This window comes from Aethalodelphis obliquidens, unplaced genomic scaffold (assembly GCF_003676395.1).
Source record: "Aethalodelphis obliquidens isolate GAN/ISIS:26980383/991018 unplaced genomic scaffold, ASM367639v1 scaffold18, whole genome shotgun sequence".
In the NCBI taxonomy this organism is placed as follows: Eukaryota; Metazoa; Chordata; class Mammalia; order Artiodactyla; family Delphinidae; genus Aethalodelphis; species Aethalodelphis obliquidens.
In genome coordinates this window covers 12589201-12615770 of record NW_020837962.1, presented here as the reverse complement: position 1 = coordinate 12615770, position 26570 = coordinate 12589201, and the positions used below count along the sequence as shown (strand labels likewise).

Sequence of the window (26570 nt, the reverse complement as noted above, 5' to 3'; positions counted from 1 at the left end):
GGGACCAGGCCTCTGGCATGTGCTCACCTGCCCTGGGCCTCCTGGCCTCAGCTGGCAGGGTGCCCTGGAGAGAACCGTGTGCCCGCTGGCCTGGCTCTGACCCCAGAGCACCTGTCGGCCGCCTGAGCGCCCGTTCCCTCTGCCCCGCTCCTAGCATGATGGAGTACTCTCTGGATGGACACAACGTGAGCCTCTCGGCCATCCGGACAGTGCGTGTGCTGCGGCCCCTCCGTGCCATCAACCGTGTGCCCAGTAAGTGACCGTCACACCCGGGCCTGGGACAGGCGTGTCCTGCCAGCCCTGATGAGAGCTTTTGAGGACCCACTGGGGCACAAGGCCAGTAGGCCACACTGCCTGTGTGGCGTCTGGACGCTCTGGCCCCAGCCCAGACCCCAGTGCCGGGGTAGGAGAGGCTGGCCTCCTGCCACTCGCCATGGGAACCTGAGGATTTGCCACTGCTTTTCTGGGGAGGACAGAGCAACCCTGGGCCGAGTTGGGGTGTGATGCGCAGTCAGACTGTGTGGGGTCCCGACTCCCCACAGTGCTGCTGAGTGACAGGGGCCATTCTGAACCTCAGATTCCTCATCTGCACAGCATTTGGGGTCGTGCCCGAGAGCTGTGCAGGACTTGGTTGCTCTCTTGTCTGTCCCACCCTGGTTCTCAGGTCTGAGTTCTGCCAAAGGGTCTGGTGCTCAGGGAAGGGTGGAGAAGCTTCCAGGGGGTCATGTGGCTGCTCGTTTGGAATGTGGTCTGTCCGGACCCAGGTCATCTGCCCACATGGGGCTGTTTGGGAGTTTCTGTGTCTTCCAAGTCTTCAGGGATGTGATCGAATTCAGCCGTTAATTTTCCTGGGGTTGTGTGTGGGTGGTGCCCGTGTGACTGTAAAGTGAGTATACACACACGTGCATGTGGGTCTGTGTGTGCTGTGTAGGTGTGCACAGCCTTTCTGGCTGCCTGGCCTGGGTCCTGGTGGCCTCAGCACTGAAGTCTGGGTGGTCAGGGTGTGTCCTGCGGCCCCTCCAAGAAGTCATACACCCCCAGTGTGGGTCACTCCCTCCCCCTGGGGCTGTCAGCTCCACCAAAGGGCAGGTGGGTGAGGTTTATGCTGTGAGACCCCTGGGCCTTCCTTCTGCTTGCCACCTGGCTATACCCTCAGGGATCAGACAGGGCTCAGATGCTATGTGATCCTGGGCAAGTACTGTACCTCTCTGAGCCTCAGTTTACCCAACTCTGAATGTGGTCCTCCTCAAGGATGGCTGTGGGTTGAGGTGAGGTGTCACACGTGGTTCTTGGCTCTGTGCCCAGCACCATCAGGCACTCAGTCTGCTCACCTGGACCCCCTTTCAGTGTGTGAAGTGATAATACAGCCCCTTTCACAACACAGATCTTCACTTTTCAGACCAAATGCCAGCAGCTTGGCCTTGCTCTGGGGACATGCCCTGGTCCCAAACAGGACCATGTGCCCCTCGCAGTGAGCCCCCAGTGTCTCACTCTGGCTGCCTGGGGTCCACTCTGACGCTGGACCACATGTGGCCTTTTGAGCCACCTGCTGTCTGGCCAGGGTGGTGCTCACTTTGTCCCTGATGAATCTTCCTCCTGGCCATTTCTGAAACTTAAGTGCTTCTCCCAGCTGTGATTCCCCGCTGTGACCCCAGGGGTCCCACCTCTGCCATCCAACAGCTCCAGGGTGCTCTCCACGAGGCCCCCTGGCTCAGCCCCCTGGCCCAGGGCTCTGCCTGCACCCTTAGGTCAGCTCTTGCTTGTTTCTGGAAACAAGTCTTATCTTCACTGAGGTCTGGGACGGGGGCAGGCCCGGGACCAAGGGGCGCATGGGGCTTGGCTGACCCACTCCCTCGAATAATTGGTGTACACGCAGCCCATCGCACCCAGGAACAAGAGCTTCAAAACTGCCTCTCAAAAGCCGCTTCCTGCCCTGGGGTGCCCATAGCCCCTGCTTCCCCTCCAGTGCAGGGCTCTGCTCAACGTGATTCTCACAGAGAATGGAAAGAACCGCTGGTTCCTGAACCCAGTATCTGCTGCAAGACCCCCAGGCTACTGCTCGCATGCAGGAGCCGGGGGCCGCGGGACTCCTGGTCTGGTCACCCTGGGGGCCTGCCTGGCTGCAGTGTGTTCCCATACGGCATTCGCAAGGATCAGGGACCTCCCGCCCTGAGCCCCTCCAGGCCATGGCCTTGCTCCCCTCTGTGGTGTCTTACCGCAGATGTTTGTCTTTTGGGGCATGCTGGACTTGGGGGGGCCCAGCTCATGTCCCTCACAGAGGTGCTGGTGTCCATCTGTGAATGGCAGAGGGCTCAGGGCTCCCAGGAGGGCCTGGCGCCTCAGGGATTACCAGGAGGGCTCTGCTGCACTGACCGGCTGCCCTGCCACCTGCAGGCATGAGGATCCTGGTCACGCTGCTGCTGGACACGCTGCCCATGCTCGGGAACGTCCTCCTGCTCTGCTTCTTTGTCTTCTTCATCTTCGGCATCGTGGGTGTCCAGCTTTGGGCTGGACTGCTGCGCAACCGCTGCTTCCTGGACAGCACCTTCGCCAGGTGCAGGGGCCCTGCCCACCCTGCAGGACATGCCCCAGTCTGCTCTTCCCAGGGCCTGCCTCCAGAGGCTCCTCCTCTAGCAGGCTCCTCCCCCTCCAGGCCCCTCCCCTCCCCACCCAGAGGTTCCTCCCCTAACGGGCTCTTCCACCAACAGTCTCCTCCTTCTCCAGGCTCATCCCCTAACAGGCCTCCTCCAGGCCCTGTTCCCAGGGACACACCCTTCCTGGAGCAGCACTAGCACTGGTGGGCCTGGGTCTGTCTCTGTTACTTTTGGTTTTTATTTGCGTTTCTATCTCTGTCTGACTGTGTCTGTTTGTCTGTTTCTCTCTGTCTCTCCATCTCTGTGCCTTCAGGAACAGCAACCTCAGCTTCCTGCGGCCATACTACCAGCCGGAGGAGGGTGAGGAAAACCCCTTCATCTGCTCCTCTCGCCGGGACAACGGCATGCAGAAGTGCTCGCACATCCCCAGCCGCCGCGAGCTGCGCGTGGAGTGCACGCTGGGCTGGGAGGCCTATGGGCAGCCACAGGCCGAGGGCGCCGGTGGCACGGGCCACCACACCTGCATCAACTGGAACCAGTACTACAATGTGTGCCGCTCAGGCGACTCCAACCCACACAACGGGGCCATCAGCTTCGACAACATCGGCTATGCCTGGATCGCCATCTTCCAGGTGGGCTCTGGGTCTCCCCTGCACTGGGCGCCCAGCACGCGGGGCCTGGGGGCTGGTACCAGGCAGGCGTGGAGGGCCCACTGCCCTCTCAGGGCTGTCCGTGTGTCCAGCCGCCTGCCCCCCACCAGGTGATCACGCTGGAGGGCTGGGTGGACATCATGTACTACGTCATGGACGCTCATTCCTTCTACAACTTCATCTACTTCATTCTGCTCATCATTGTAAGTGCAGGGGCGGAGTGGGATGCACGGGGCGAGGGGTGGGGGGGCGCCCCCGCTTTGCGACAGCCCTGTCTCAGATCCCAAGCTCCTCCTCTGTTAGCAGGCGTCGTCCTGTCCCCGGGGTCCAGCGAGATCCTGCTTGTGCCCCTGGTGCAGCGCCGTCTTGGCCTTTGCTGGCCCTCTTGGGTCCCTGCACTTGACTGAGCTATAGGGCAGGGCGGGGGCAGCAGAGACCCAGGGCCGTCGTGTCCAGGGCAGGTGGGTGGGGGCCCTTGGTGGAGTTGGGGGGAGACTCTGTCCAGCCCCAGGAGGAGGTGGGCAGGGTTGGGAGGACAGAGAAGCCTGTGTGTGTGGGGAGGGGAGAGAGACCTCAGACAGTCCTTCAGGCCCTCCCATGGCCAGGTCCTATCAGGAGGCTGCAGGAGAGTCAGGATCACCTGTTGGGGTCACAGTCCCCCCACAGTGTACATGGGCTCTCAGCACAGTTCTCCACAGTATAGGTGTTTCCCCCAGGCACGGCCCTCCACAGGGATTGTGGCCCCCAGGGGTGGCCCTCACTTGGTTCTCTCAGTGGCCCCTGGTGCCTGGGGCGGGGTTTGAAAAGACCAGCAGTGAATTAAATCAGGCACCTGTCCTGCCTTATCTCAGACCATAATCACAAACAGCAGAGTGTCACCCGGTGACCCTGCCACAGAGGACAGTGCAGCCGTGGGGGCTGAGGAAGACCTGACCCGGGCGGGAGGGTGTGGCTGGGGACAGAGCTGAAGGACGAGGGGACAAACCACACAGATGACGGGAAGGCGGGTCTCCCCACATGTCCTGCAACTGTCCACAAACAGGCAAGGAGCACCTACCCTGCACCACCCATCCCAAATGCTGGGGCTCAACATCGGATCAGCAAGGACCCTGCCCATCACAGGGTGCCCTGCCGCCGCCGGCTACCCTGGGGCCATATCCCGGGCCCCTAGAATGGGCAGCGCACATTGGGGCTCAGTATTTCTCTCATCAGGGGCTTGATTGTTGTGTAGAAACCACAGCTGCTGTCCTGGTCTCCTGCCCTGCCCAGTCCTGACGCCCAGGGCGGTGGGTCCCAGTGTCCCCGCTTCCCTGCCTCCCTGGGGCACTCGTCCGGTGAGCTCGCTGCCTCCCGCCCGCCACAGGTGGGTTCCTTCTTCATGATCAACCTGTGCCTAGTGGTGATCGCCACGCAGTTCTCGGAGACGAAGCAGCGGGAGAGCCAGCTGATGCGGGAGCAGCGGGCCCGCTACCTGTCCAACGACAGCACGCTGGCCAGCTTCTCAGAGCCTGGCAGCTGCTATGAGGAGCTCCTCCGGTACGTGGGCCACGTGTGCCGCAAGCTGAAGCGCCGTGGCCTCCGCCTCTATGCCCGCTGGCAGAGCCGCTGGCGCAAGAAGGTGGACCCCAGCGGCGTGCCGCACGGCCAGGGCGCTGGGTGGCGGCCACGGCGGGCGGGAGGGCGCGCCACCTCCATCCACCATCTTGTGTACCACCACCACCACCACCACCACCACCACTACCACTTCAGCCATGGCAGCCCACGCCGGCCAGGCCCCGAGCCAGGCGGCAGTGACACCAGGCTGGTGCGGGCCGGAGCACCTCCCTCGCCCGGACATGGGCCCCCTGACGCTGAGTCAGTGCACAGCGTGTACCATGCAGACTGCCACGTGGAGGGGCCACAGGAGAGGGCCCGGGTGGCACATGCTGTGGCCACCGCCGCCACCGGCCTCAAGCTGGCCACTGGGCTGGGCGCCATGAACTACCCCACCATCCTGCCCTCGGCCGCAGGCAGTGGCAAAGGTGGCCCCGGGCCCAAGGGGAAGCGTCCTGGTGGACCCCTGGGAGCCGGGGGGCACAGCCCACTGAGCCTGAGCAGCCCCGACCCCTGCGAGAAGATCCAGCATCTGGTCGGGGAGCACGGTAAGGACATCACCCTGTGGGGAGCAGTGGGGAGTGGGGGATGGGCTCCTGGGACATCCCCGCCTGTGTGTGAACCCTCGTGAGTTCAGCCTTCCTCCCTTGGAGCCCTGGATGAAGGGAAGAAGGTGGGGGAGGTCCTGGGCACCTCAGATGGGAGAAGGTGCCCCCCCACCTCCATCCATCCTGTAGCCCTGAGCGTTTGCCATATGGAAATGAGAATTCTGAAGCTAGAAAAAAAAAAACCTGGGGCTGTGCTCCATTGCCCACGCCTGGCCCTGAGAGGGACCAACTGTCCATGGCCTGGTCATTTCTCAGGAGGAGTGGCCGGCCCCCTTTCTAGGTGAGGAGACTGAGGCTGGGGCAGAGGGAAGGGAAAGCCGAGGTCACAGAGCTCCCAAAGGCCGAGGAGAGAGGGGCCGGGGTGCCTCCCAGTATACTCGGTCCTCCCACCTGAGGTGCCGGCCTCACCCACCTGGGACGGGCAGGACACTGCGACCCCAGACACTGGCGTCCCATGCAGACTGAGGCCCTCCCAGGTGGCATGCGCGGGCAGTAGCCCTCAGGGTGCCTGGAGTGGGTAGAGGTGTGTGTGTCCTCACACAGTGAGGCACTGTGTCGAAATGCACGTGCCTATAGTCCTGCACTGCCCACTGGGGCAGGTTGGCCCCGCAGGGCTCCTGGCTGTGGGGCGTCTAAGCCGCCGCCGGTGCAGTCACCTGGGCCCCAGAGACTCAGCCGGGCAGGCAGCACCGAGCGACGATGGCTCCTGCGCGTCGTGACCTGGAATGTTCCCAGTCACGTCATCCGTTTAACGTGACTGCTGGAAAGTGGCTCACGTCACATTTCTGTGGATGGCATGGCCCCCTGGTGGATGAGCCCCTCTGCCTCTTTTTAGCCTTGAGTGAACAGAGAGTACCTGTGCAGGGCGTGCATGTGCTCAGGTGTGAGTGCCCAGGCGTGGGCATGTGTGTCTGTGCATGTGCTCAGGCGTGTGCCGAGGTGTGTATGAATGTTCCCACATGTGCACATATACCCAGGTGTGAGTGCCCAGGCATGTACATGTGTACGATGTGCATGTCTACACAGACACCGTTCACCCCATGGCAGCCTGCTTGTGCATGTGGGTCCCAGGCACCTGGTGTTGCAGCTGAGCGGCCTGAGGCTGCCCACATCCTTCTCCCTGCAGGACTGGGCCAGGCCCCCAGCCGTCTGTCAGGCCTGAGCGTGCCCTGCCCCCTGCCCAGCCCCCAGGCGGGCACGCTGACCTGTGAGCTGAGTAGCTGCCCGTACTGCACCAGCGCCCTGGAGGACCCCGAGCTGGAGTTCAGCGACTCAGACAGTGGAGACTCGGACAGCAACGGGGTCTACGAATTCACACGGGATGTGCGGCATGGAGACCGCCGTGACCCCATGCAGCCACCCCCAGCGGCGGACACGCCAGACTCAGGAGGAACGCGGCGGAGGGCACAGCGTCGGGCGGTGGCAGGCGAGCAGGGAGGGCTGGGCCGTGTCTGGGCCTCCTTTAGCGGCAAGCTGTGCCGCATCGTGGACAGCAAGTACTTCAACCGCGGCATCATGGTAGCCATCCTCACCAACACGCTGAGCATGGGCATCGAGTACCATGAGCAGGTAGGCGGCCCGGTGCACCCTCCAGAGGTGAAGTGGGCCTGAATGGACAGCCCTTGGAGCGACCCCCGGGGAGCACGTTCCTCGTGTCTCCTTGAGACTTCAGTCTCTTACAGGGCCCCACAGAGGGGTTTCTGGGGGATGGGGAACAGGGATGGCGTTAGAGCTGAATGTCAGCTGTTGTGGCCGTTTTTATCAGCCACTCAGCAAACGCTCGTGCTTCTCCTTGGCTGGGCCTCTGCTGAGGGGTGAATGGAGAAACCGTGGCTCCCGCCTGGAGGTCCTCCTGTCTGGGGTGGGGGTTTGAAATCACAATCCCAGAGGCAGCAGGGGGCTGAGGGCGCTCACCAGGCCACCCAGTGCTCTTCTCAGGATGGGACTCCCACAGCCCAGCTCTCACAGAGAGTGGCCCCCCCTTACATGAGCCAGAATGTGCCCACTGGAATGCCCCTGGGTGGCCCGGAGAGGCCAGTGGTATGGAATGGCCCCCAGAGGAGGAATTGTATGTGTGGTGCCTGGCCCCCCAGTAGCCCCTGCCCGGGACTGGGGCCTCGCCAGGGAGGAGCATCGGCTGGGTCCGGCAGGGAGAGGGCGTCCACTCTGGGGACCGAGGCCAGTTCACTTTTTTTTTTTTTTTTTTTTCCTGTTTTGGCTGCATTGGGTCTTCATTGCTGCATGCGGGCTTTTTTCTCTGGTTGCAGAGATCAGGGGCTACTCTTCGTTGTGGTGCACGGTCTTCTCATTTCTGTGGCTTCTCTTCTTGTGGAGCACGGGCTCTAGGGACACGGGCTCCAGTAGTTGTGGCTCGTGGGCTCTAGAGCGCAGGCTCAGTAATTGTGGCACACAGGCATAGTTGCTCCATGGCATGTGGGATCTTCCCGGACCAGGGCTTGAACCCATGTCCCCTGCATTGGCAGGCGGATTCTTAACCACTGCACCACGAGGGAAGCCCCGCGGCCAGTTCACTTTTTAATGACCAGGTTGCCTTCCTCGTTTTCCACCCTCTGGGCTTTTCAAGTCATTTAAGCTATGTTCTTTCATCCTGGAGCAATTCAGGGAAAATGCCAGCAGTGTTAGCCTCCAGCAGCCCCGGCAGGGAGGTTCTCTTTGTGAGGGTGAGACCTAGGCAGGGACAGCAGCAGGCTGGAGAGAATCCCCGGCAAGGAAGAGCCTCTGCACACACACGTGTATACACACACGCACGTGCACACACGCACATAAGCAAGGTTTACCTGTGCAGATGTGGACATGTGTACAGATGTGTATACGTGGGAGGCCCTGTGCACATGCACGGCACATGCAGGTACATGCAAACTCACATGTGCGCACAAACAGGCCATACACTGGCACACACACATACCAGCATTTACACTGGTGCAGGTGTGCACACACACAGGCGGGCCAGCACATCCCCAGTAAGAGAGGGACCTCTGGGGCCTTCTGCTGACAGGGAAGGGTGTGCAAGGCCACCAGGGATCGGGGCAGCTCTTGGGAGGCACCAACTGTGTGCCCTGCACCCCGTGCACCCACATGCCCACCCTGGAACCCTGAGGCAGATGCTCCAGCCCCTTTTCCCATGGCCTGTGCTTGTGGGGTCTGGGGAAGTCTGTGGACTGTTTCTCAGACATTCTGGTGGGAAGGTCAGGCAGGGCCTGGGGAGGGCCAGGGACAGTCAGGGCCAGACAGGGAGGGCCAGGCAGGTTGGGGTCCAGCTGGAGGGGACATCGCTGGGGTCCTTGTTTTCTCCTCCAGACAGCAGCCAGTTGGGCTCCTTCTGAGATGCTGCCACAGCCCCTTGGCCCCTTGATGCAGACTTACCTGCTCCTAGTTCAGTGGAGCAGTCCCCCACCCCTGCTGAGGGGCACTGGGAGCCGTGGGTGGGCCCTGATGACGTCTCTGCTGCCCGCAGCCTGACGAGCTGACCAACGCCCTGGAGATCAGCAACATCGTGTTCACGAGTATGTTTGCCCTGGAGATGCTGCTGAAGCTGCTGGCCTTTGGTCCGCTGGGCTACATCCGGAATCCCTACAACATCTTCGATGGCATCATCGTGGTCATCAGGTGGGTCCCCACCGCCTGGGAGCCCACAGGGGCCGGGGAGGCTCTGGCTCGCCAGTGTCAGGAGACAGCCCCACACACATAGCAGAGTCCTAGCCAGCAAGAGAGGCCCTGCCAGCAGCATTTCATGGGATGGGATGTCTTGGGGCAGGATCCCACCCCTCCCCACAAGCACTGTCGGGTACACACAGGTATGTCAGCTGCAACTCAGGTGAAAGTTTGTAGAACCTCGTGGAGCTGTTCCTGCAGGAACAGAGTGGGCACTCGGTGGCCCTTCGGCCTCACAGCCGGACTCCACTCAGGGCTCAGAACCTTTGAGGAAGGCCAGCTTGCCTGAGGGGTGTCTGCTGCAGCAAAATCAACACAGAAACGAATTGGAGAATCTGGGGGAATTCCCTTCCCCAGGAGGAAGCAGGGCCCTCAGGAGTCAAGGGATCCCCCACCCTAACAAGAATAGACAAGCCAGGCACAGCTTGAAAGGCGGAGGAGCAGGAAAGGCCCTCACTTGAGAAGCTTCTGACTGGGCAGCTTCTAGGGGTCGGGCAGCCAGCAGGACAGCAGCTGATTAGGAGGCTTCAGAGGTGTCACCGCCATCCCTCAGCCCTGTCGATGCCTTGATGCAGCTGAACCTGCTCCCAGAGTGGGGTTGAGCGGAGGCCACGGTGGCTCCCGGGCTGGTGTTCCTGCTTCTGGGAAGAGGGTATCCCAAGGTCAGGGTGGGCACAGGGATGCGCAGCCAGAGAAGGCCCCCCTGAGCCTCGACCTGCCCACAGCGTGTGGGAGATCATCGGGCAGGCAGATGGCGGGCTGTCGGTGCTGCGGACCTTCCGGCTGCTGCGGGTGCTCAAGCTGGTGCGCTTCATGCCCGCGCTGCGGCGCCAGCTGGTGGTGCTCATGAAGACCATGGATAACGTGGCCACTTTCTGCATGCTGCTCATGCTGTTCATCTTCATCTTCAGGTGGGCGCGCCCAGTGGGAAAGGCCTGGGGCACTGAGCACATGCCTGCCCCCGAGGGGAGGCCCCTCCCACCGCGCTGGCCCCGTGCTGTGGCTTTGGGGCCCGGGGTGCCAGGAGCTTCAAAGTGGCAGCAGAAACTCAGTCACTGGTTCCTTTCGACAGGACTGACTGGGCACCTTCTGTGCCAGGCACCGGCGTACTGGGCTCTGCTCCCACGGCTCATAGCTGAGTGGGGTGATGGGACCAGCCCCCAGATGGATGGATTGGGGATCGTGCCCTCCCCAAAAGCCAAGAATGAGGGAGGCAGAGAAGGGGCGGGGCAGCCAGGCTGGAGTTTCTTGCTTCAGCTGCTGTTTGCTGAGCCCTTGCCGTGGGCCAGCTTGGCCCGGGGCCTCAGACCTTGGGGAGGGGGCTAGGGCAGAGGACAGCCCCAGGTAGGCTGGGTGAGACAGGCACCTCAGGTCCTGGCTGCTGCCTGAAGCCAGAGTGGCCTCTGGTTGTCCCTCCTACTGCTGGCCTTGGTCTTCCCACCTATACAGTGGAAACAGCTCGGCTGTGGGCACTTGGGAGGGCCCTGCAAATCAGAAAGCTGGGGTCCGGGGGGAGGTGTAGAGGAACAGCTGCTGGGTGTGGAGGTGACCAGGCAGCACCCCCCATATCCCTCCACTTGTGCCTCCTCCCCCGCACTCACCGCATCCCTGTCTGCCGCCCTTAGCATCCTCGGAATGCACCTGTTTGGCTGCAAATTCAGCCTGAAAACAGACACTGGAGACACGGTCCCTGACAGGAAGAACTTTGACTCCCTGCTGTGGGCCATCGTCACCGTGTTCCAGGTAAAGCCAGGTGGGGCCGTCCCCTCACGTACATGGTAGTCCCTGGAGAGCCACAGCCCTGCTCAGAACAGCCCCAGAGCGGGCCGAGGCCTGTCCAAGGCCACAGTGAGTGACGAGCTGTGAACAGCAGCAGGGACATTGATTCTGGCCCCTGGGGTGGTGGACCTGGTCTCACTTGTCCAGAGCTCCTTTTGGTCCTAAGGGCCTGTCAGCATTTCTACAGCCAGACCCACCGTCCTGGCACCCCCTCGGCCCCATGTTGGGCCCACTCTGCCCCGCCACCCCTTTCCCCCAGATCCTCACCCAGGAGGACTGGAACGTTGTCCTCTACAACGGCATGGCCTCCACCTCCTCCTGGGCTGCCCTCTACTTCGTGGCCCTCATGACCTTTGGCAACTACGTGCTCTTCAACCTGCTGGTGGCCATCCTTGTGGAGGGCTTCCAGGCGGAGGTGAGGGGGGCTTCCAGGGGAGGCAGTGGGAGCCAGGCACATTGGGCAGACCAACATGGAGAGAATTCCGTCCTCCACCCGCTGGGCCCTTCCGTCCACACCTGCCCCCGTGCTGGCCTGGCCTTCCTGTAGGGGGGTTCCACCTGAGGGGAGCCTCACGTGTACTGTGTGCTCCTCGGGCACAGGGTGATGCCACCAGGTCTGACACAGATGAAGACAAGACCTCCACCCACTTGGAGGAGGACTTGGACAAGTTCAGAGACCTCAGGGCCACAGGTACGCATGCGGGTGAGGGGGCGGGGCGGGGACAGGATGGAGAGGGAGCTGCCTGCCTGTCCGGGCACAGCTGAGACTCCTGTGGGCGGGTCCTGGGCGGGCAGATTATCCTTCCTGGGAGCCCTGCAGGCTCAAGCGGCCTCCTCCCCCCACCCAGAGATGAAGATGTACTCGCTGGCGGTGACCCCCAACGGGCACTTGGAGGGCCAGGCCAGCCTACCCCCTCCCCTCATCATGCGCACGGCAGCCACACCCATGCCCACCCCCAAGAGCTCCCCACACCTGGATGCGGCCCCTGGCCTCCTGGACTCACGACGTGGCAGCAGCAGCTCCGTGGACCCCCAGCTGGGGGACCAGAAGTCTCTGGTAGGGATGGTCCCCCGCCCTGGCCTTAGGGCACCTTCAGGCTCCACCCACCCAGTTCCTTAGGCCTTCCCCAGAGATGAGTGAGGGTCCCGCACACACACCCCCAGTCATACCCCAGGAATCCCTTGGCCCTGAGTGCTTTGTTTTCTATAAATGGAGCCAGAAACTGCCGTTTTTATGGGAGGAGTATGAACAGACGAGTAGACTGTCAGGCCGGAAGTTTATCTTCCAATTTGCAATCATAGATAAAAGCTGGCAAAGCGCACAGCATACAAGATGGGGAAAACAGAGAAGGATGGCAAAAAGGTGTAAAAAACTGAGTATGTGGGACTTCCCTGGTGGCGCAGTGGTTAAGAGTCCTCCTGCCGATGTAGGGGACACAGGTTGAAGCCTTGGTCCAGGAAGATCCCACGTGCCGCGGAGCAACTAAGCCCGTGTGCCCCAACTACTGAGCCTGCGCTCTAGAGCCTGCGAGCCACAACTACTGAGCCTGTACTCTGCAACAAGAGAAACCACCGCAATGCGAAGCCCGCGCACCGCAAGGAAGAGTAGTCCCCGCTCGCCGCAACTAGAGAAAGACTGCGTGCAGCAGTGAAGACCCAACCCAACCAAAAATAAAAATACAAAAAAAAACTAAGGATGTGAAGCAGGTGACAGAAGCCGGGTGGAGAGTTCCGTGCATCACGACCAACAGCACCCTGTGGAGCTGGAGCCCACAGGGTGTTTCCAGACAAACCCAGAAAACACCACCCCCAGCAGACACAGCCAGAGCCGGCTTCTGGGCTTCTCAGAAGGGCCCGGGAGGGGTGGGCAGAGCAGGACAAGCTAACCGTGGAGAGAAAGCGCAGGGATATGAACCTGGAGGAAAGTCCAGGCAAACCATCAAGGCAGGACGATCGTGTGTTGGTAACAGAAAAGGTGCAGGGCTGAGCCTTGGGTGGGCCGAGTGATCTAGCAACAAGATGCATCACAGCCAAACTGCTAGGACGCTCTGGGAGGAGGACAAGGGCTGTTGAGCCAGGATTCCAGCTCAGCTCCTGCTGGACCCCTGAGGTGAAAACGATGAAGGGCAAAGAGGGTAGGTGCAGCAAAGGTGAAGTCCCCGGACCACAGTCCAGTTTATCTCCTGGATAAGCAGCACCCGGCTTCTCTTTGTGAGTCCAGAGTCTGCCAACTAGAAACTGATGTGGGGCCCCGCCCCAGAGATCCAGTTCAGCTGCTCGGTGGCATCTGAGGATGCCTGGTCCGTGGCTGGTCCCAGGCCCGCTGATAACCTTCGCCCACCCTCTGGTCCTCGAGCAGGCCCGGGAGGCCCACTCAGTGCTCTTGACGCTTGCTGGCCGTCTCTCCAGCTAGCTGTTGACCCACTGTGTGCCACAGGTGCCCCACTGAAGGTTCAGTGCCGCTAGTGTCTCTCCTTAGCAGGGCTGTCTGCTCGTTAAAGGAGATGATCCATGTACAGATGTCACCCATGGGTGTCAATGGTAATGCCATTGGATGCGAAAGGTCCCTGTGCCAGGTGCCCCTGAGGCCAGGATGTTTGGGGGTAACTTGGGGGGGGGCGTCTGACCTGCTCACTCCTGCCCCCTCCCCGCAGTCCAGCCTCCGCAGCTCGCCCTGCACCCACTGGGGCCCCAACAGCGCCTGGAGCAGCCGGCGCTCCAGCTGGAACAGCCTGGGCCGCGCACCTAGCCTCAAGCGCAGGAGCCAGTGCGGGGAGCGTGAGTCGCTGCTGTCCGGCGAGGGCAAGGGCAGCGGCAGCACAGACGAGGAGGCCGAGGACAGCAGGCCTGGTGTGGGAGCCTCGCCAGACACACGTGCCACACTGCTGCGGCGCACCGAGTCCCTGGACCACCGCAGCACGCTTGACCTGCGGCCCCTGCGGCCGGCTGCCCTGCTGCCCACCAAGCTCCACGACTGCAACGGGCTGGCCCTGCCCAGCGAGTTATTCCTGCGCATCGACAGCCACAAGGAGGACACGGCCGAGTTTGACGATGATGTGGAGGATGTGAGTGGGGGTGGGCCTCACGTCAGCCCCTCGCCTCCCCCTGTCGTGGGCTGGTTTCCCAGGTGGGGACTCGGGAGCAGCGTTCGTGGGAGGCCCTTGGGACGGGGGAGGGAAGCAGGACAAGCTGGGCAGGAGCTGATCCGGCTGGTGTGGCCTCAGCTGATCCGCAGGGAGCTCTGGAGTGGGATTCGCCCCAGGGTCAGCCCCACCTCCAGCTGAGGGCTTGCTCTGAGCTGGAGTCGGTCAGCCAAGGAGAGCCCCATGGGAGGAGAGGGGAAGAGAGCAGAACCACCTTCTCAGCTAGGCACTTCTGCTGCCCTGGACAGTTTTGCTGGGAGGCCCACCTGGGCAGGGATCTGAGGATGGCCACTTACCGGCACCCCCCTGGACTCCCAGCGTAGGTCCCTCACCCAGTGCCCGGGTGGGTGGACAGGGCTGAGCCTGAAGGCAGGAGAGGCTGGGGGCTGCCCAGGCTGGGAGGGGCCCTGAGGACCCCCCCCCTCCCCAGAGCTGCTGCTCCCGGCTGCAGAAAGTGCTGGAGCCCTACAAGCCCGAGTGCTGTCGGAGCCGCGAGCCTTGGGCCCTGTACCTCTTCTCCCCACAGAACAGGTATGGGGCACACCTGGGAGAAACCTGGGAAAGCTGACCCCTCCCTCTGGGCCCCTGCGTCCCTACCACGTGGTGAGCGCTGTGCTCCTCCCCTGGGACCTTGGGGACGGGAAGCAAGGGCTTGGCCAGGGCTGTCCCTGAACCCCCACCCCCGGCCCCCAGGCTCCGCATCTCCTGCCAGAAGATCATTGCTCACAAGATGTTTGATCACGTCGTCCTGGTCTTCATCTTCCTCAACTGCATCACGATCGCCCTGGAGAGGCCCGACATTGACCCCGGCAGCACCGTGAGGCGCCCTCCTTGCCTGGGAGGGGTGGGGTCCCGCCGTTGCGGCTGGCCCCTTCCATCATCCTGTCCTCTGCAGGAGCGCGTCTTCCTCAGCATCTCCAACTACATCTTCACGGCGATCTTCGTGGCCGAGATGATGGTGAAGGTACAGGGTGTCCAGGGGAGCCCAGGCATCTGTCCATCCGGCCTCACAGCCCTGCCCAGTGGCCCCACCCTGGCCCCGTGTGCAGCACGTATGTCCACCAGCCCCTCCTCTGCACCCACTAGGTGGTGGCCCTGGGCCTGGTCTCTGGTGAGCATGCCTACCTGCAGAGCAGCTGGAACATACTGGATGGGCTGCTGGTCCTGGTGTCCCTGGTTGACATCATCGTGGCCATGGCGTCGGCCGGTGGTGCCAAGATCCTGGGCATCCTGCGTGTGCTGCGCCTGCTGCGGACACTGCGGCCCCTGCGGTAGACTGGGCGGTGGGGCAGGGCCTGAATCGGGGATCGGAGCAGGGCTGGGGAAGGATGGGGTGGAGTTTGGGGAAGGTAAGGGTATGAATGGGCGGGGCTGTGGCTGGTTGGGGTGGGGCCAGAGGGTGGGGCGGAGCCAGAGGGTGGGGCAGAGCTGGGGAGGGAAAGGGCCTGGGGCCAGCAGGGGGTGAGGTCTTTGCAGCGCTGGGCTTTCTGTCTGGTGGCAGCTCCCTTGGGTGGGCTCAACAGCACATTTCTTCTGCTCCTCGTGCAGGGTTATCAGCCGTGCCCCAGGCCTCAAACTGGTGGTGGAGACTCTGATATCGTCACTCAGGCCCATCGGAAACATTGTCCTCATCTGCTGTGCCTTCTTCATCATCTTCGGCATCCTAGGGGTGCAGGTGCGTGGCTCTGCTTGTCTGTGGGACGGTGGTCTGTGGTCGGCAGCAGCATAGCAGCCCCGGGAGGGCCAAGGCCCAGGCAGGCAGCGAGAGAGACGTTGCTTTCTGTCCGGCTGCTCTGGGAGGCCCTGTGGGGGTGGGTCTGGAGCGTGGGGGTGCAAGGCCTGGCCCTCTGGGTGACTACCCCGCCCTGGTCAGCTCTTCAAGGGGAAGTTTTACTACTGCGAGGGCGCTGACACCAGGAACATCTCCACTAAAGCCGAGTGCTGGGCTGCGCACTACCGCTGGGTGCGACGCAAGTACAACTTCGACAACCTGGGCCAGGTGGGCAGGGCTGGGGGGTGGGGTGGTGGTCGGGATGGGGGGCAAGCCTGGCGGGGGTGACCTCACCTAACCTCGTCCTTATCTGTAAGGTGGGAGCGGCATGGCGGGTCTGCGAGTCGTGGGTGGGTCTGCTGTGCGTGGGGCTGTGGTAGGGGGTGTGGTCCTTTGGGGCGTCTCCCCAGCAGGAGGCCACGTCCAGAAGTAACCACCTTGCTCTGGCCTCGCAGGCGCTGATGTCCCTGTTCGTGCTCTCATCCAAGGACGGATGGGTGAACATCATGTACGACGGGCTGGACGCCGTGGGCATAGACCAGCAGGTGCAGTGGGCGGTGGGCAGCCCTGCTCCTTCAAGCAGACCTTTCTTCCCGTGTCCTTTGGTCATCTCAGGGAATGTCCCCCGAGAGGCCGCATTTGGCCTCTGAGAACTTCTGGAGAGTTCCACGTCGGGGGTCAGAGCTACCCTGCAGGCAGAGGCCGTGCCCGGGAGGGGCGCCCTTGTGGGCAGGCACCCACGTGCCACTCCTGTGCCGCAGCCGGTGCCCAACCACAACCCCTGGATGCTGCTCTACTTCATCTCCTTCCTGCTCATCGTCAGCTTCTTTGTGCTCAACATGTTCGTGGGCGTCGTGGTGGAGAACTTCCACAAGTGCCGGCAGCACCAGGAGGCCGAGGAGGCGCGGCGGCGGGAAGAGAAGCGGCAGCGGCGCCTGGAGAGGAAACGCAGGAGTAAGGCGCTCCCGGTGGCGGTGGCGGGTCGGTACCTGCGCGTCACCCCAGCCTTTTCCACCTGCCTGAGGCCCCCCTTTCGCCTGTGGGAGGGTGGCTGGGGACCGGGGGACCAGCCAAGGGGTGGCTCTGAGACCCGGCTGCTGCTGGCCTAAGCCCGGGTCTCCCTTGTGCTCGGCGCAGGGCTGTGCAGGCAGCAGCTCAGCAGCCTGGCCCCAGAGCCCCCTACCTGGCCCCAGTCCCCTTGCCCCACCCGCAACTCCGGCCTCACCGAGTGACTCTACACGCTTGCCCTTCTTGCCCTCAGAGAAGGATGGCTGCAGCAGGAGGTGGGGTCCCTTCCCAGGAGGTACAGGGGATGGATGAGGCCCCAGTTCCCACCCCCCACCACCGCAAGGGCAGGTTCACCCCATGAGTTTTCACGCCACGGTGGGGGGAGCAAGCAGAGCCATCCAAGACAGAGAGAGGGTCTTAGAAAACCCCACCCAGCTGGGGAGCAAAGAGGGCCTCTTCCAGGAGAGGCTGCTGAGCTGCCCGCCCACCCCATGGAGTCTCCTAGCCCTGCCCACCGCGGCCAGCTCAGACCATCTCCTTGTCTTTCCAGGCACTTTCCCCAACCCAGGTACCTGCCCCCGCCCTGCATGCCTTAACCCCCACTTCTGCAGGCCACTGCACAGGGCTGCGGACTGGCCTGACCTCCATCCCTCTGCCACTGCCACAGGGAAGGGTGGACATCGCAGGCGGGTGCCAAGCCCACTGGGGTCCAGCGCAGGGTGGGCACGGGACGGCTGGGGTGGGCGCCGGGCGCCAGTGGGAGGAAGGGTTGCTGGCTCGCCTGCCTGGTGTCCATGCTGCTGCCTTCAAGCTCGTGTGTGTTCCTCCGCCCGGCCTGCATGCCTGACTGCTTCTCTGCTGCACTCTGGGAAGCCTGCCGGCCGGTGGCTACTCCATGTCCTCAGTGCTGGCCTGGCCCAACTGGTCACTGGCCCCTTTGGCTGCAAGAGCTGAGCCAAGCTTTCTAGTGACCGCATGCCAGACCAAGGAGCATGCGGGCCCCAGGGAGGGGTCGGTTCCCGTCGGCCCCCGCTCTACCTGGTCCCTGCCCACGGGCTTCTGTGGCCGAGGTGGGTCCCCTATGCAGTGGTGGCAGCTATGCGCTCACCCAGTGGGAGCTCAGTGGGCACTGATCTGCCCTAAAGAGTTAGAGCAGATGGAGCATTTAGTGCAGACAGACCTGCTGGGAGATGCACAACCTCCCCCCGCCACCCAGGTCATGGCCATCAACCTCAGATGTACCAGAGAGCGGGCAGACTCCAGACAGCAGGCAGTAGGCAGTTGCCCACTGGCCTCCTGGAGTACAGGGAGTGGAGGGACTCTGGGCCTGGGGGCCAGGAGGCAGCACATGCCCAGCCTGGAAGATGGGGGTGTGGTAGCCACTCTGCCCTGCCCCCCAAGAAAGCTCCCATCTGCCCACCCTTCATCACTGAGGTGTCTCTGAACCCTGATGCCAGCTCAGGAGAGTAGATCACACAGGCCCTGGCTTGGGAGCTCCCGGCAGGGCGGGGTTTGGGCAGGGCCCCACGGCAGGACGCAGGTGGGGTCTCAGCTTCCAGGCCCACTCCTGGGGTCTGCCCTGGGGCTGGGGCCCTCTTGGTGGAGTAGGTCAGTGGGTGACCTGCCCCTGAGGCCCACGTCTGAGCCTGGGCCCTCCCCCAGCACCTCTACCCTCCAGCCCCTGGGAGGCAGCCCTCCCACCCCACCCCACCCACCCCCTCACCATGGCCCTCTTCCCACAGAGGCCCAGCGCCGGCCCTACTATGCGGACTACTCACCCACGCGTCGCTCCATCCACTCTCTGTGCACCAGCCACTATCTGGACCTCTTCATCACCTTCATCATCGGCGTCAACGTCATCACCATGTCCATGGAGCACTATAACCAGCCCAAGGTGGGGTTCGCTGCCTGGATACCCCACCCACCCTGCCTCTAGGCCTGCAGCGGGGAGGGCCGCGGGTGGGGTCCATTGCTCAGTGAGGTGGTGCCACACTAAGAACTGGGGGCCCCAGGTCTGCAGCAGTGCCTGAGCCCTCACCGGGGTTTATGGGGTACATGGATGTGTGGCTGGAACAAAGGGTCCTCCTTCCTTTAAAACCAGTGGAAACTCCCAGGGCACATCTGCCCCAAGGGCCTCCCCAACCCCATGAGAAGTCCCATCCAAAATGCTGGCTAAGGGAGTGTCCCCGAGTCCAGCAGCTTCCCAGACTGTGGATTTCACAGTCCAGGAAAGGCCAGACTGAGAGAGGGAGATGTCCTCTGATCGCATCGCCACCATTTCATTAAAGACGGGGACGCCCCCTCCTCCTAGAACAGCAGAGAGCCTCTGACTCTTTGGCTGAAGCTGAGCCCATCCGGAGGGCTGGCCCCTGCCCTGGGCTGTGGGTGGCTCTGGTCCAGGCAAGGCCAGAAGTCTGGGCTCCGAGGGGCAGGTTCCCCCACCTGAGAGTTGTCCCCAGAATGCTGCGAGCGTAAATCCAGGCGGCCCTCCCCAGCCCAGCACAGACCTGCATCCAGTAATAGCTGAGACCTGTCCCGTATCTGAGGAGGTGCCCAGGTCAGCAGAGGAGAGAGATGGAGCAGGGTGGACAGGGCACAGGTGCGGGGGCGGCGGTGGCGGGGGGGCGTCCAGTGCTGCAAGGGGGCAGGAGGATGGGTGGGAAGGGGCAGCCGGGCAGGGAGCCTGACACTCAGGAGCCTGACACTCCATCCCCAGTCTCTGGACGAGGCCCTCAAGTACTGCAATTATGTGTTCACCATCGTCTTCGTCTTTGAGGCCCTGCTGAAGCTGGTGGCGTTTGGGTTCCGGAGGTTTTTCAAGGACAGGTGTGTGGAGCAGGGGCAGGAAAGAGCCGTGGCCTGAGGCCTGCCCAGGTGACGGTGCTGAGTAGAGGTGCAAGATGCCCTGTGGTGACACCAGGACATTTCCAGGGGACAGGGAGGGGACTCCTGGTGCTCTGAAGGGCTAGGGGTGCTGGGGAAGAGGCAGTGGCCAGCACTGAATCATGCCTGCCCGCCCGGCCCAGGTGGAACCAGCTGGACCTGGCCATCGTCCTGCTGTCCATCATGGGCATCACACTGGAGGAGATAGAGATGAACGCGGCGCTGCCCATCAACCCCACCATCATCCGCATCATGCGCGTGCTGCGCATCGCCCGCGGTAGGCCGCCCGCCCGTCCCGCCAGGGTCTCCGGGCTGTCAGGAGGGCCGGTAGACAGGGCTCAGGGGTCCACCTACCCCGTGTCGTTCCTCAACCCGCACTGGTGCGTCATGCTGGTGACGGGAAGTGGGGGGACGGGTGGTCCGGGTCTGGCCGGCCCCACCCCCTCCCCGCTAATGCTCGGCTCCCGGCCCTAGTGCTGAAGCTGCTCAAGATGGCCACGGGTATGCGGGCCCTGCTGGACACAGTGGTTCAGGCGCTGCCCCAGGTAGGTCGGCAGCTCGGGGGCTGGGCCTGGGTCTGGCTTCCCTGCTCCTAGGGTGGGCATCACAGACACCCCCAAGAGGACAGGCTGCAGGGAGGGCCTCACTCACTGTCAATCAGCACTCGTTCACCTGGTCGCCCCGTCTCGTGGCAACTGCAGTTACCAACCCTGCTCCCTGCCGGGTGCAAGGAGTAACTGAGCTGCTGGGCTGTGCTGTGAGAGGGGCGTGCTGCCTGCCTTCCGGGCCTCAGTCTAGTCTCTCTGGGGAAGACCAATGACCAGTGCCCATATCCCCCAGTGCAATTCTGGACGCAGTGGGATTTGGGCAGAGGGCAGAGCCTGTGGCAAAGGTGTGCTTGTCGAGTTTGGAGGACCACACCCAGGGCTCAGGTGTTGGCCACAGGCCTCTCTCCTCTGGAGCCAGTTCAGGCCCTGCGACCTCGCGTCCTGTGCCCAACAGCCACCACACTGATCCTTTGTGGTCTCTTGAGCTGAAAGTCTTATTTCTCCATCTGTGCAGTACTCAGTCCCTCTGCCAGTCCACCTGACCAGCCATCCGTCCACATGTCCATCTGGCCGTGGATCTAGCCCTCTCAACTAGCCTTCCAGCTACCCAGCCACCCACACGTCTGTCTATCCATTCACACAGCTGTCTGTCCACCCATCTACCAGGTGTCCAGCTGTCCAGCATCCAGCCCTCCTGGCCAGCTGTCTGTCCACCAGCCCAGCATGTTTCTATCCACCCAGCTGCCTCCCCAGCTGCCCACTAACCCCCCAGCCCTCCACGCCCTCCACCTTCAGCCGGCCCCTACTGGTCCCCTTAGCAGCATTCCTCAGACCTGAGTTATACTCAGCTCTCCTTGCAGCCTGCCCAGTGTCTGTGGGAGTGACGGGAAGGGGTGGGGGTGGAGGATGGGAAACCCGGGCCTGGCCACGCCCCAGTGCCATGCCTCTGGGGGCCGGAGCAGGTGCTGGAGAAGAGGGGGAGCAGCCACATCAGGGTGAGGAGGCGTGTGAGGGTGCCCCTGCGCCGCCCCCCCACCCCATAGCCCAGAGTGAGCGTGAGCAGACGCTGGGAGGGTGGGCGGCAAGTTCACAGCAGAGCCTCGGGCAGGGGTCAGACCAGACCTCACTGTCTGCAGAGCTTCAGCCTTCACCTTGAGGTGGGGACCCTGAGGCTGGAGGCAGGCCCTGCACAGAGTCCACCAGAGCCCTCGGGAGGCCTCCCAGGTTCTGGGGAGCAGAGGAGCTGGAGGCAGCACCCTGGGTGCCGGGTGGGCATGAGGAGCCGAGCAGGGGCAGAGGCCAGCAGAGGGGCCTTGGGCACCAGGCAGGACAGGGAGCCCTGGGGGCCACAGGAGCTCCGAGGCCAAGAGGGATGGATTAAGAACAGGGCTCGAGGCAGTCCCCAGGAACTTGATGCCCTGCTGGGCGGGTCTTGGGTAAAGGGGGTGGGGTGAGACTGAGGCCCCACTGACCTCATTCTGCTTCTCTCCTATGTAGGTAGGGAACCTCGGCCTGCTTTTCATGCTCCTGTTTTTTATCTATGCTGCCCTGGGAGTGGAGCTGTTTGGGAGGCTCGGTGAGTGCAGCCGCGCCGTGGCCCACACTCCAGACACGGGGTCCCAGAAGGCGCAGCATCATGCGTGAGCACACAGCCCGCGGATGGCTCCGGGTGCTGGCCAAGCTGAGGCCCTGGCCCCTGCTCCTGTCAGCCCTTCACTGTGAGGTGACTTGGCACATGCGAAAGTGCTGTGACAGACGCATGACGTGCACACAGACACGCACATGTGTTCATACCCAGGCCAGGAGGACAGAGCTGCACATGAGTGTGAGTGCACGTGCCCACACGCAGGTGTGACCTGAACTCCACCTGGTCCCCAGGGGACATGCTGCAGCAAGTCCTTAATTGTCACCAAGGATTTCCTCAGACCCCCAGGCGTGAGGCTCTGGCTAGTCCGGGCAGGGGTCCGTGGGGACCTTTCGTGGCAGCCCAGACCCTGTGGGAGCACCCTTCCTTTTGGGTGTCAATGAAGGCTCAGTGGGTTCAAGGGTCTGCCCAGAGGGGCTCCTCAGACCCAGCAGCTAGTGCCCCACAACCTGGATCTGGGCCGCCTCATGCCCAGGGCAGCCCTGTTACTCCTCAGAATAGAAGGGGGGCATGCTGATGCAGAGCTGGGCCTGTGCTGAAGGCATCCACCTGCCAGGGCCCCTGAGCTGTGCCACCACCCTGCATCCCAGAGGAGCGTGCCTTTCTCCCTGTGGGAGGGCAGGGCCTGTGTGCGGACTGGCCCCAACAGGCGGGCTGACCAGGTCCCTCCCGGCAGAGTGCAGTGAGGACAACCCCTGCGAGGGCCTGAGTAGACACGCCACCTTCTCCAACTTTGGCATGGCTTTCCTCACACTGTTCCGCGTGTCCACGGGGGACAACTGGAACGGGATCATGAAGGTACCGGCCCACGCGGTGGGCGGGGCGGTGGGAGTCCACGAGAGGCCCCGCAGACGGAGGTGGGAGCCTGCCCGCCGCCCTCCACCCGCAGGACACGCTGCGGGAGTGTGCCCGTGAGGACAGGCACTGCCTCAGCTACCTGCCGGCCATCTCGCCCATCTACTTCGTCACTTTCGTGCTGGTGGCCCAGTTCGTGCTGGTCAACGTGGTGGTGGCCGTGCTCATGAAGCACCTGGAGGAGAGCAACAAGGAGGCCCGCGAGGATGCCGAGCTGGACGCGGAGGTCGAGCTGGAGATGGCGCAGGGGCCCTCCGCCCGCCCCAGGCCCACGGCCCTGCCGAGCTCAGGTGCCTCGCCGGACGCCCCCAACCTGCTGGTCGTGCGCAAGGTGTCTGTGTCCAGGATGCTCTCACTGCCAAACGACAGCTACATGTTCCGGCCCGTGGCACCCGCTGCGGCCGCTCATCCCCACCCGCTGCAGGAGGTGGAGATGGAGACCTACGCGGGCGCCTCGGGCACCTCGGGTACAGCCCCATGTGGAGACAGCCAGGACCTGGGCGGGCGGGGCCGGCCAGGGCCGGCAGGGGCAGGGGTGGGGCCAGCGGCGAATGCACATTTCAGGCACCTTCTTGCCCCAGGCCCAGTCACCGCCCACTTGCCGCCTGTGGAGTCCTGCCCATCCCTCCAGGTCCCGTCGGCTATGTCCTCCCCGGCCAGGGGCGGCGACACCCTCCGTGCCCTGACCCCTCTGGGTGCAGCCCGCTCCCCTAGTCTCAGCCGGCTGCTCTGCACACAGGTAGGAGACTTCCGGTCCGCAGCTGAGGCCTGGGGGCTCCGTGGGGGTTCCCTCCCCTTTTGAAGGATGAGTGACAGGGACATTGGGGAAGTAGGCGCTGTGTCCCTGGAGCCTGTGATGATGCCACCTGGCCATGGGGACCCGTGTCCCCTCAGGCGGCAGCCTCGCCCTCCCTCAGGCCCCCCCAGCAACCTTTCCTGTGGGCCTGGATGTACCCACAGACCACTCTCACCTGAGACTTCGGCCCCTCTCCCTTCCTCCCTCCTTGAGGTGTCAAGCTGAGCTGGTGGTGCCAGGCAGGCAGTGGTTGCAGCCTGGCTCTGTGCCCCATCGGGTCTCCAGAGGCCCATGGCAGATTCTGCCCATGGAAGCTTGGGCTCCAGCCCTCTGCTCATCACGGCCCCTCCCCAGCATGACCAGCGTTGGTGGGGGCCCCTACACTAGGGCTGGGGGACAGTGCTTCCACACCAGTGTCTCGCAGCCCCATCTCACCCTGGCCCATAGCCTTGGGGGTCACGAGGTCTTCCTGGCCTGTGGTGGGGGGTGGGGTCCCTGTTGCCTGGGCTCTGGCTGGTCTCATATGACTCCATGTCTTTGCAGGAGGTAGTCTGCACAGAGTCCCTAGAAGGGCAGGTGGATGGTCCCAGGGACAGCAGCCTGGGCTGGGGAGAGCCTGGTGGGAAGACCCCAGTGAGGCAGGCGCCCCTGGGGCCCTCCTTGCGATCCCCACCCTGTTCCCCGCGGCCCACCAGCATCCGCATCCGCAAGCACACTTTTGGACGGAACTACATCTCCAGCCGGCCACCGGTCCTGGGCGCAGAGGAGGCTGAGGCCCCAGACCCAGCTGACGAGGAGGTCAGCCACATCACCAGCTCTGCCCACAGCCCCTCGGCCTCACCTGCTGCCTGTGGGGTGGTGGGCGGTGAGCCAGACCTGCACAGGCTCTACAATGTCAATGCCCAGGGCTTCCTGGACCAGCCAGGCTGGGCGGACGAGCAGAGGCGGCCCTCCGGGGAGCAGGGCTGTGGGGACAGCCGCCCAGAGGCCGGGGAGGTGAAGACCCGGGCCCTGGAGGCCGAGCTGGCCCTGGGGGCACGCAGGAAGAAGAAGATGAGCCCCCCCTGCATCTCCATAGAGCCCCCCGCGGAGGACGAGGGTGCGGCCCGGGCCCCTGCAGCGGAGGGCGGTAGCACCACCCTGCGGCGGAGAACCCCATCCTGCGAGGCTGTGCCCCACAGGGACCCCCTGGAGCCCACAGACAGTGCAGGGTTGGACACTGCCGCCAAGGGGGAACGGCGGGTCCAGGTCCCCTGCCGCACGGAGCACCTGACCATCCCGAACTTTGCCTTTGAGCCGCTGGATGTGGGGGGCCCCAGGGGGGACCTGTTCTTGGATGGTGGCCATGGTGTCGCCCCAGAACCCAGACCTTCCTCCTCAGGCATCACGGCACCTCCCGAACCCCAGCAGACGGAGCCTCCAGTGGCCTCGGGAGACCCCCCAGAGGAAGGGTGGGGGCTGCACCTCACAGTCCCTGAGAGCCCACTGAAGAAGGGGTCCACCCCAGTCCTGGGTGACAGTGTGGACAAGCCCGTGTAGCTCGGGGTGCAGTGCCCACAGGCTTTGGCACTGGGGTTGGGGTGCACCCAGCAGGGTGGTGGCCCAGGCAGGGTTACACGTGGACCCTGGGTCCGGCCCCACTGAAGGCAAAGGTGCCGGAAGGATGTCATAACAGGGAGAAGGAGGCAGATGCAATTGTGGGCGAAGTGGAGCAGGGGGAGCCCACAGCCCGAAGCCTCAGTTAAAGTTGGGGATTTCCGAGTCTGCTGCCATGGTCCCAGGCCGTGCCAGTAGCCTGGTCAGCAGTCCCATAACGAGAGCTATGTCCAAGGGACAAGAACCAGAGAACACCAAAAGTAGAAAGGCAGAGGCCACCTAGCAGAGCCCCATTCTCACATCCGCTTATTTTTATACATGCTTAGGGCCATTTATGCCCTCCAGCTTCATCCCCAAGGCCACCGTGGTCACGCTTCACGTTGCTCACAGTTTGAGTTCTCATCCATTTGTCTCCACTGCTCATTGCTGTCTCATCCCCCCTCCAATACCCACTGCCCACCGTTCTGTCCCCCTCAGGATTCCGGAGAATGCCCTTGACTCCGGTCTCTGGGAAACAGCTGGTCACCAGGGAGTGGGGACCATGCAATAAGACCCTCACTGCCCGTGGGGCTTGGGCCGAGAGTTTCAGCTGATGCCCCCTTGTTTCATTTTGTTTCTGTTATAAATTCAGGTTAAACATTTGCAATAATCCGATGCAGAAAACTCGGCTTCTCAAGCCAAGGGGAGGGGAGGGGGGCAAAGCAGAGTGGAATAAATATTAACTTATTTAAGAAATGCGTTGGATTTCCACTGTCAGAATCGGTCCCTCACGTGGGTAGGTGGCAAGCCCATGGCCTTGGTGAGGGCCAACCTGGGTGATGCCTCCACCACCAGCAGCAGCACGGGGCTCCACAAAGCCCTCCTGCAGGCTCCCCCCCCCCCCAACTTGGGCAGATCGCAGATAGAAAGCCCTCCTTCCCTGGAAAAGTAGAGCTCATCTTGGCAGCCAGAACTATGTGATATCATTCACACACTGGAGAAACAAGGACTGATCCAATTAGGAACAAGTTTCTGCCAGGGCTTCCAGCAGGAATGGGTGCTGTGGGAGCAGGGGGCAGGCCCCCGTGGGAGCGCTTCCCAGCTGGGCAGTCACCTGGGGTTGCAGGGGCCACCCCCCTCTCTGCTGTCTGCCTACCTGAAGGCTCTGACCCTAGACCCGCCCCACGCCCTGCTGGCTTCTCGGCCGCAGCCCTAGTGCACAGACCCCCAGTCACCCCTTCCCCGTGAGAGCAGGTACAGAAGGGGGCTGGGTCAGGATAGAACTTGTGATCCTCCACAAGTTCACAGACCGTGGCTGTGAACACAATGGGGGGCTGTACCCAACCCAGAGCTGGCTTCAGGTTAGGGTCCAAGCCCTTCTCTCCATGCAGCAAAGCAGGAGCCCAGTGACACTGGGACGGCAGGCCCCTGACGCTCTTCAGCTGCCTCT

The 26570-nt window shown here is 63.1% G+C and overlaps 1 protein-coding gene across 1 annotated transcript in view; it reads left to right on the top strand.

Annotated features, from left to right (window-relative positions):
* Positions 1–25866, top strand: part of CACNA1H (calcium voltage-gated channel subunit alpha1 H) — a 30101-nt gene extending 4235 nt beyond the window's left edge. The window contains exons 3-32 of the mRNA XM_027117920.1: positions 155–252; positions 2395–2554; positions 2908–3226; positions 3355–3447; positions 4608–5385; positions 6572–7014; positions 8921–9072; positions 9843–10028; positions 10743–10860; positions 11156–11311; positions 11497–11587; positions 11745–11953; positions 13551–13961; positions 14470–14570; positions 14733–14856; positions 14935–15003; positions 15126–15310; positions 15588–15714; positions 15913–16038; positions 16266–16355; positions 16572–16764; positions 18561–18712; positions 19535–19644; positions 19845–19978; positions 20176–20246; positions 21747–21825; positions 22571–22692; positions 22784–23216; positions 23331–23488; positions 24089–25866. Of these exons, the coding sequence (XP_026973721.1) occupies positions 155–252; positions 2395–2554; positions 2908–3226; positions 3355–3447; positions 4608–5385; positions 6572–7014; positions 8921–9072; positions 9843–10028; positions 10743–10860; positions 11156–11311; positions 11497–11587; positions 11745–11953; positions 13551–13961; positions 14470–14570; positions 14733–14856; positions 14935–15003; positions 15126–15310; positions 15588–15714; positions 15913–16038; positions 16266–16355; positions 16572–16764; positions 18561–18712; positions 19535–19644; positions 19845–19978; positions 20176–20246; positions 21747–21825; positions 22571–22692; positions 22784–23216; positions 23331–23488; positions 24089–25084 (6484 nt within the window). The 3' untranslated portion in view covers positions 25085–25866. The remainder of the gene's footprint in view (positions 1–154; positions 253–2394; positions 2555–2907; positions 3227–3354; positions 3448–4607; positions 5386–6571; positions 7015–8920; positions 9073–9842; positions 10029–10742; positions 10861–11155; positions 11312–11496; positions 11588–11744; positions 11954–13550; positions 13962–14469; positions 14571–14732; positions 14857–14934; positions 15004–15125; positions 15311–15587; positions 15715–15912; positions 16039–16265; positions 16356–16571; positions 16765–18560; positions 18713–19534; positions 19645–19844; positions 19979–20175; positions 20247–21746; positions 21826–22570; positions 22693–22783; positions 23217–23330; positions 23489–24088) is intronic.
* Positions 25867–26570: the final 704 nt, after the last annotated feature.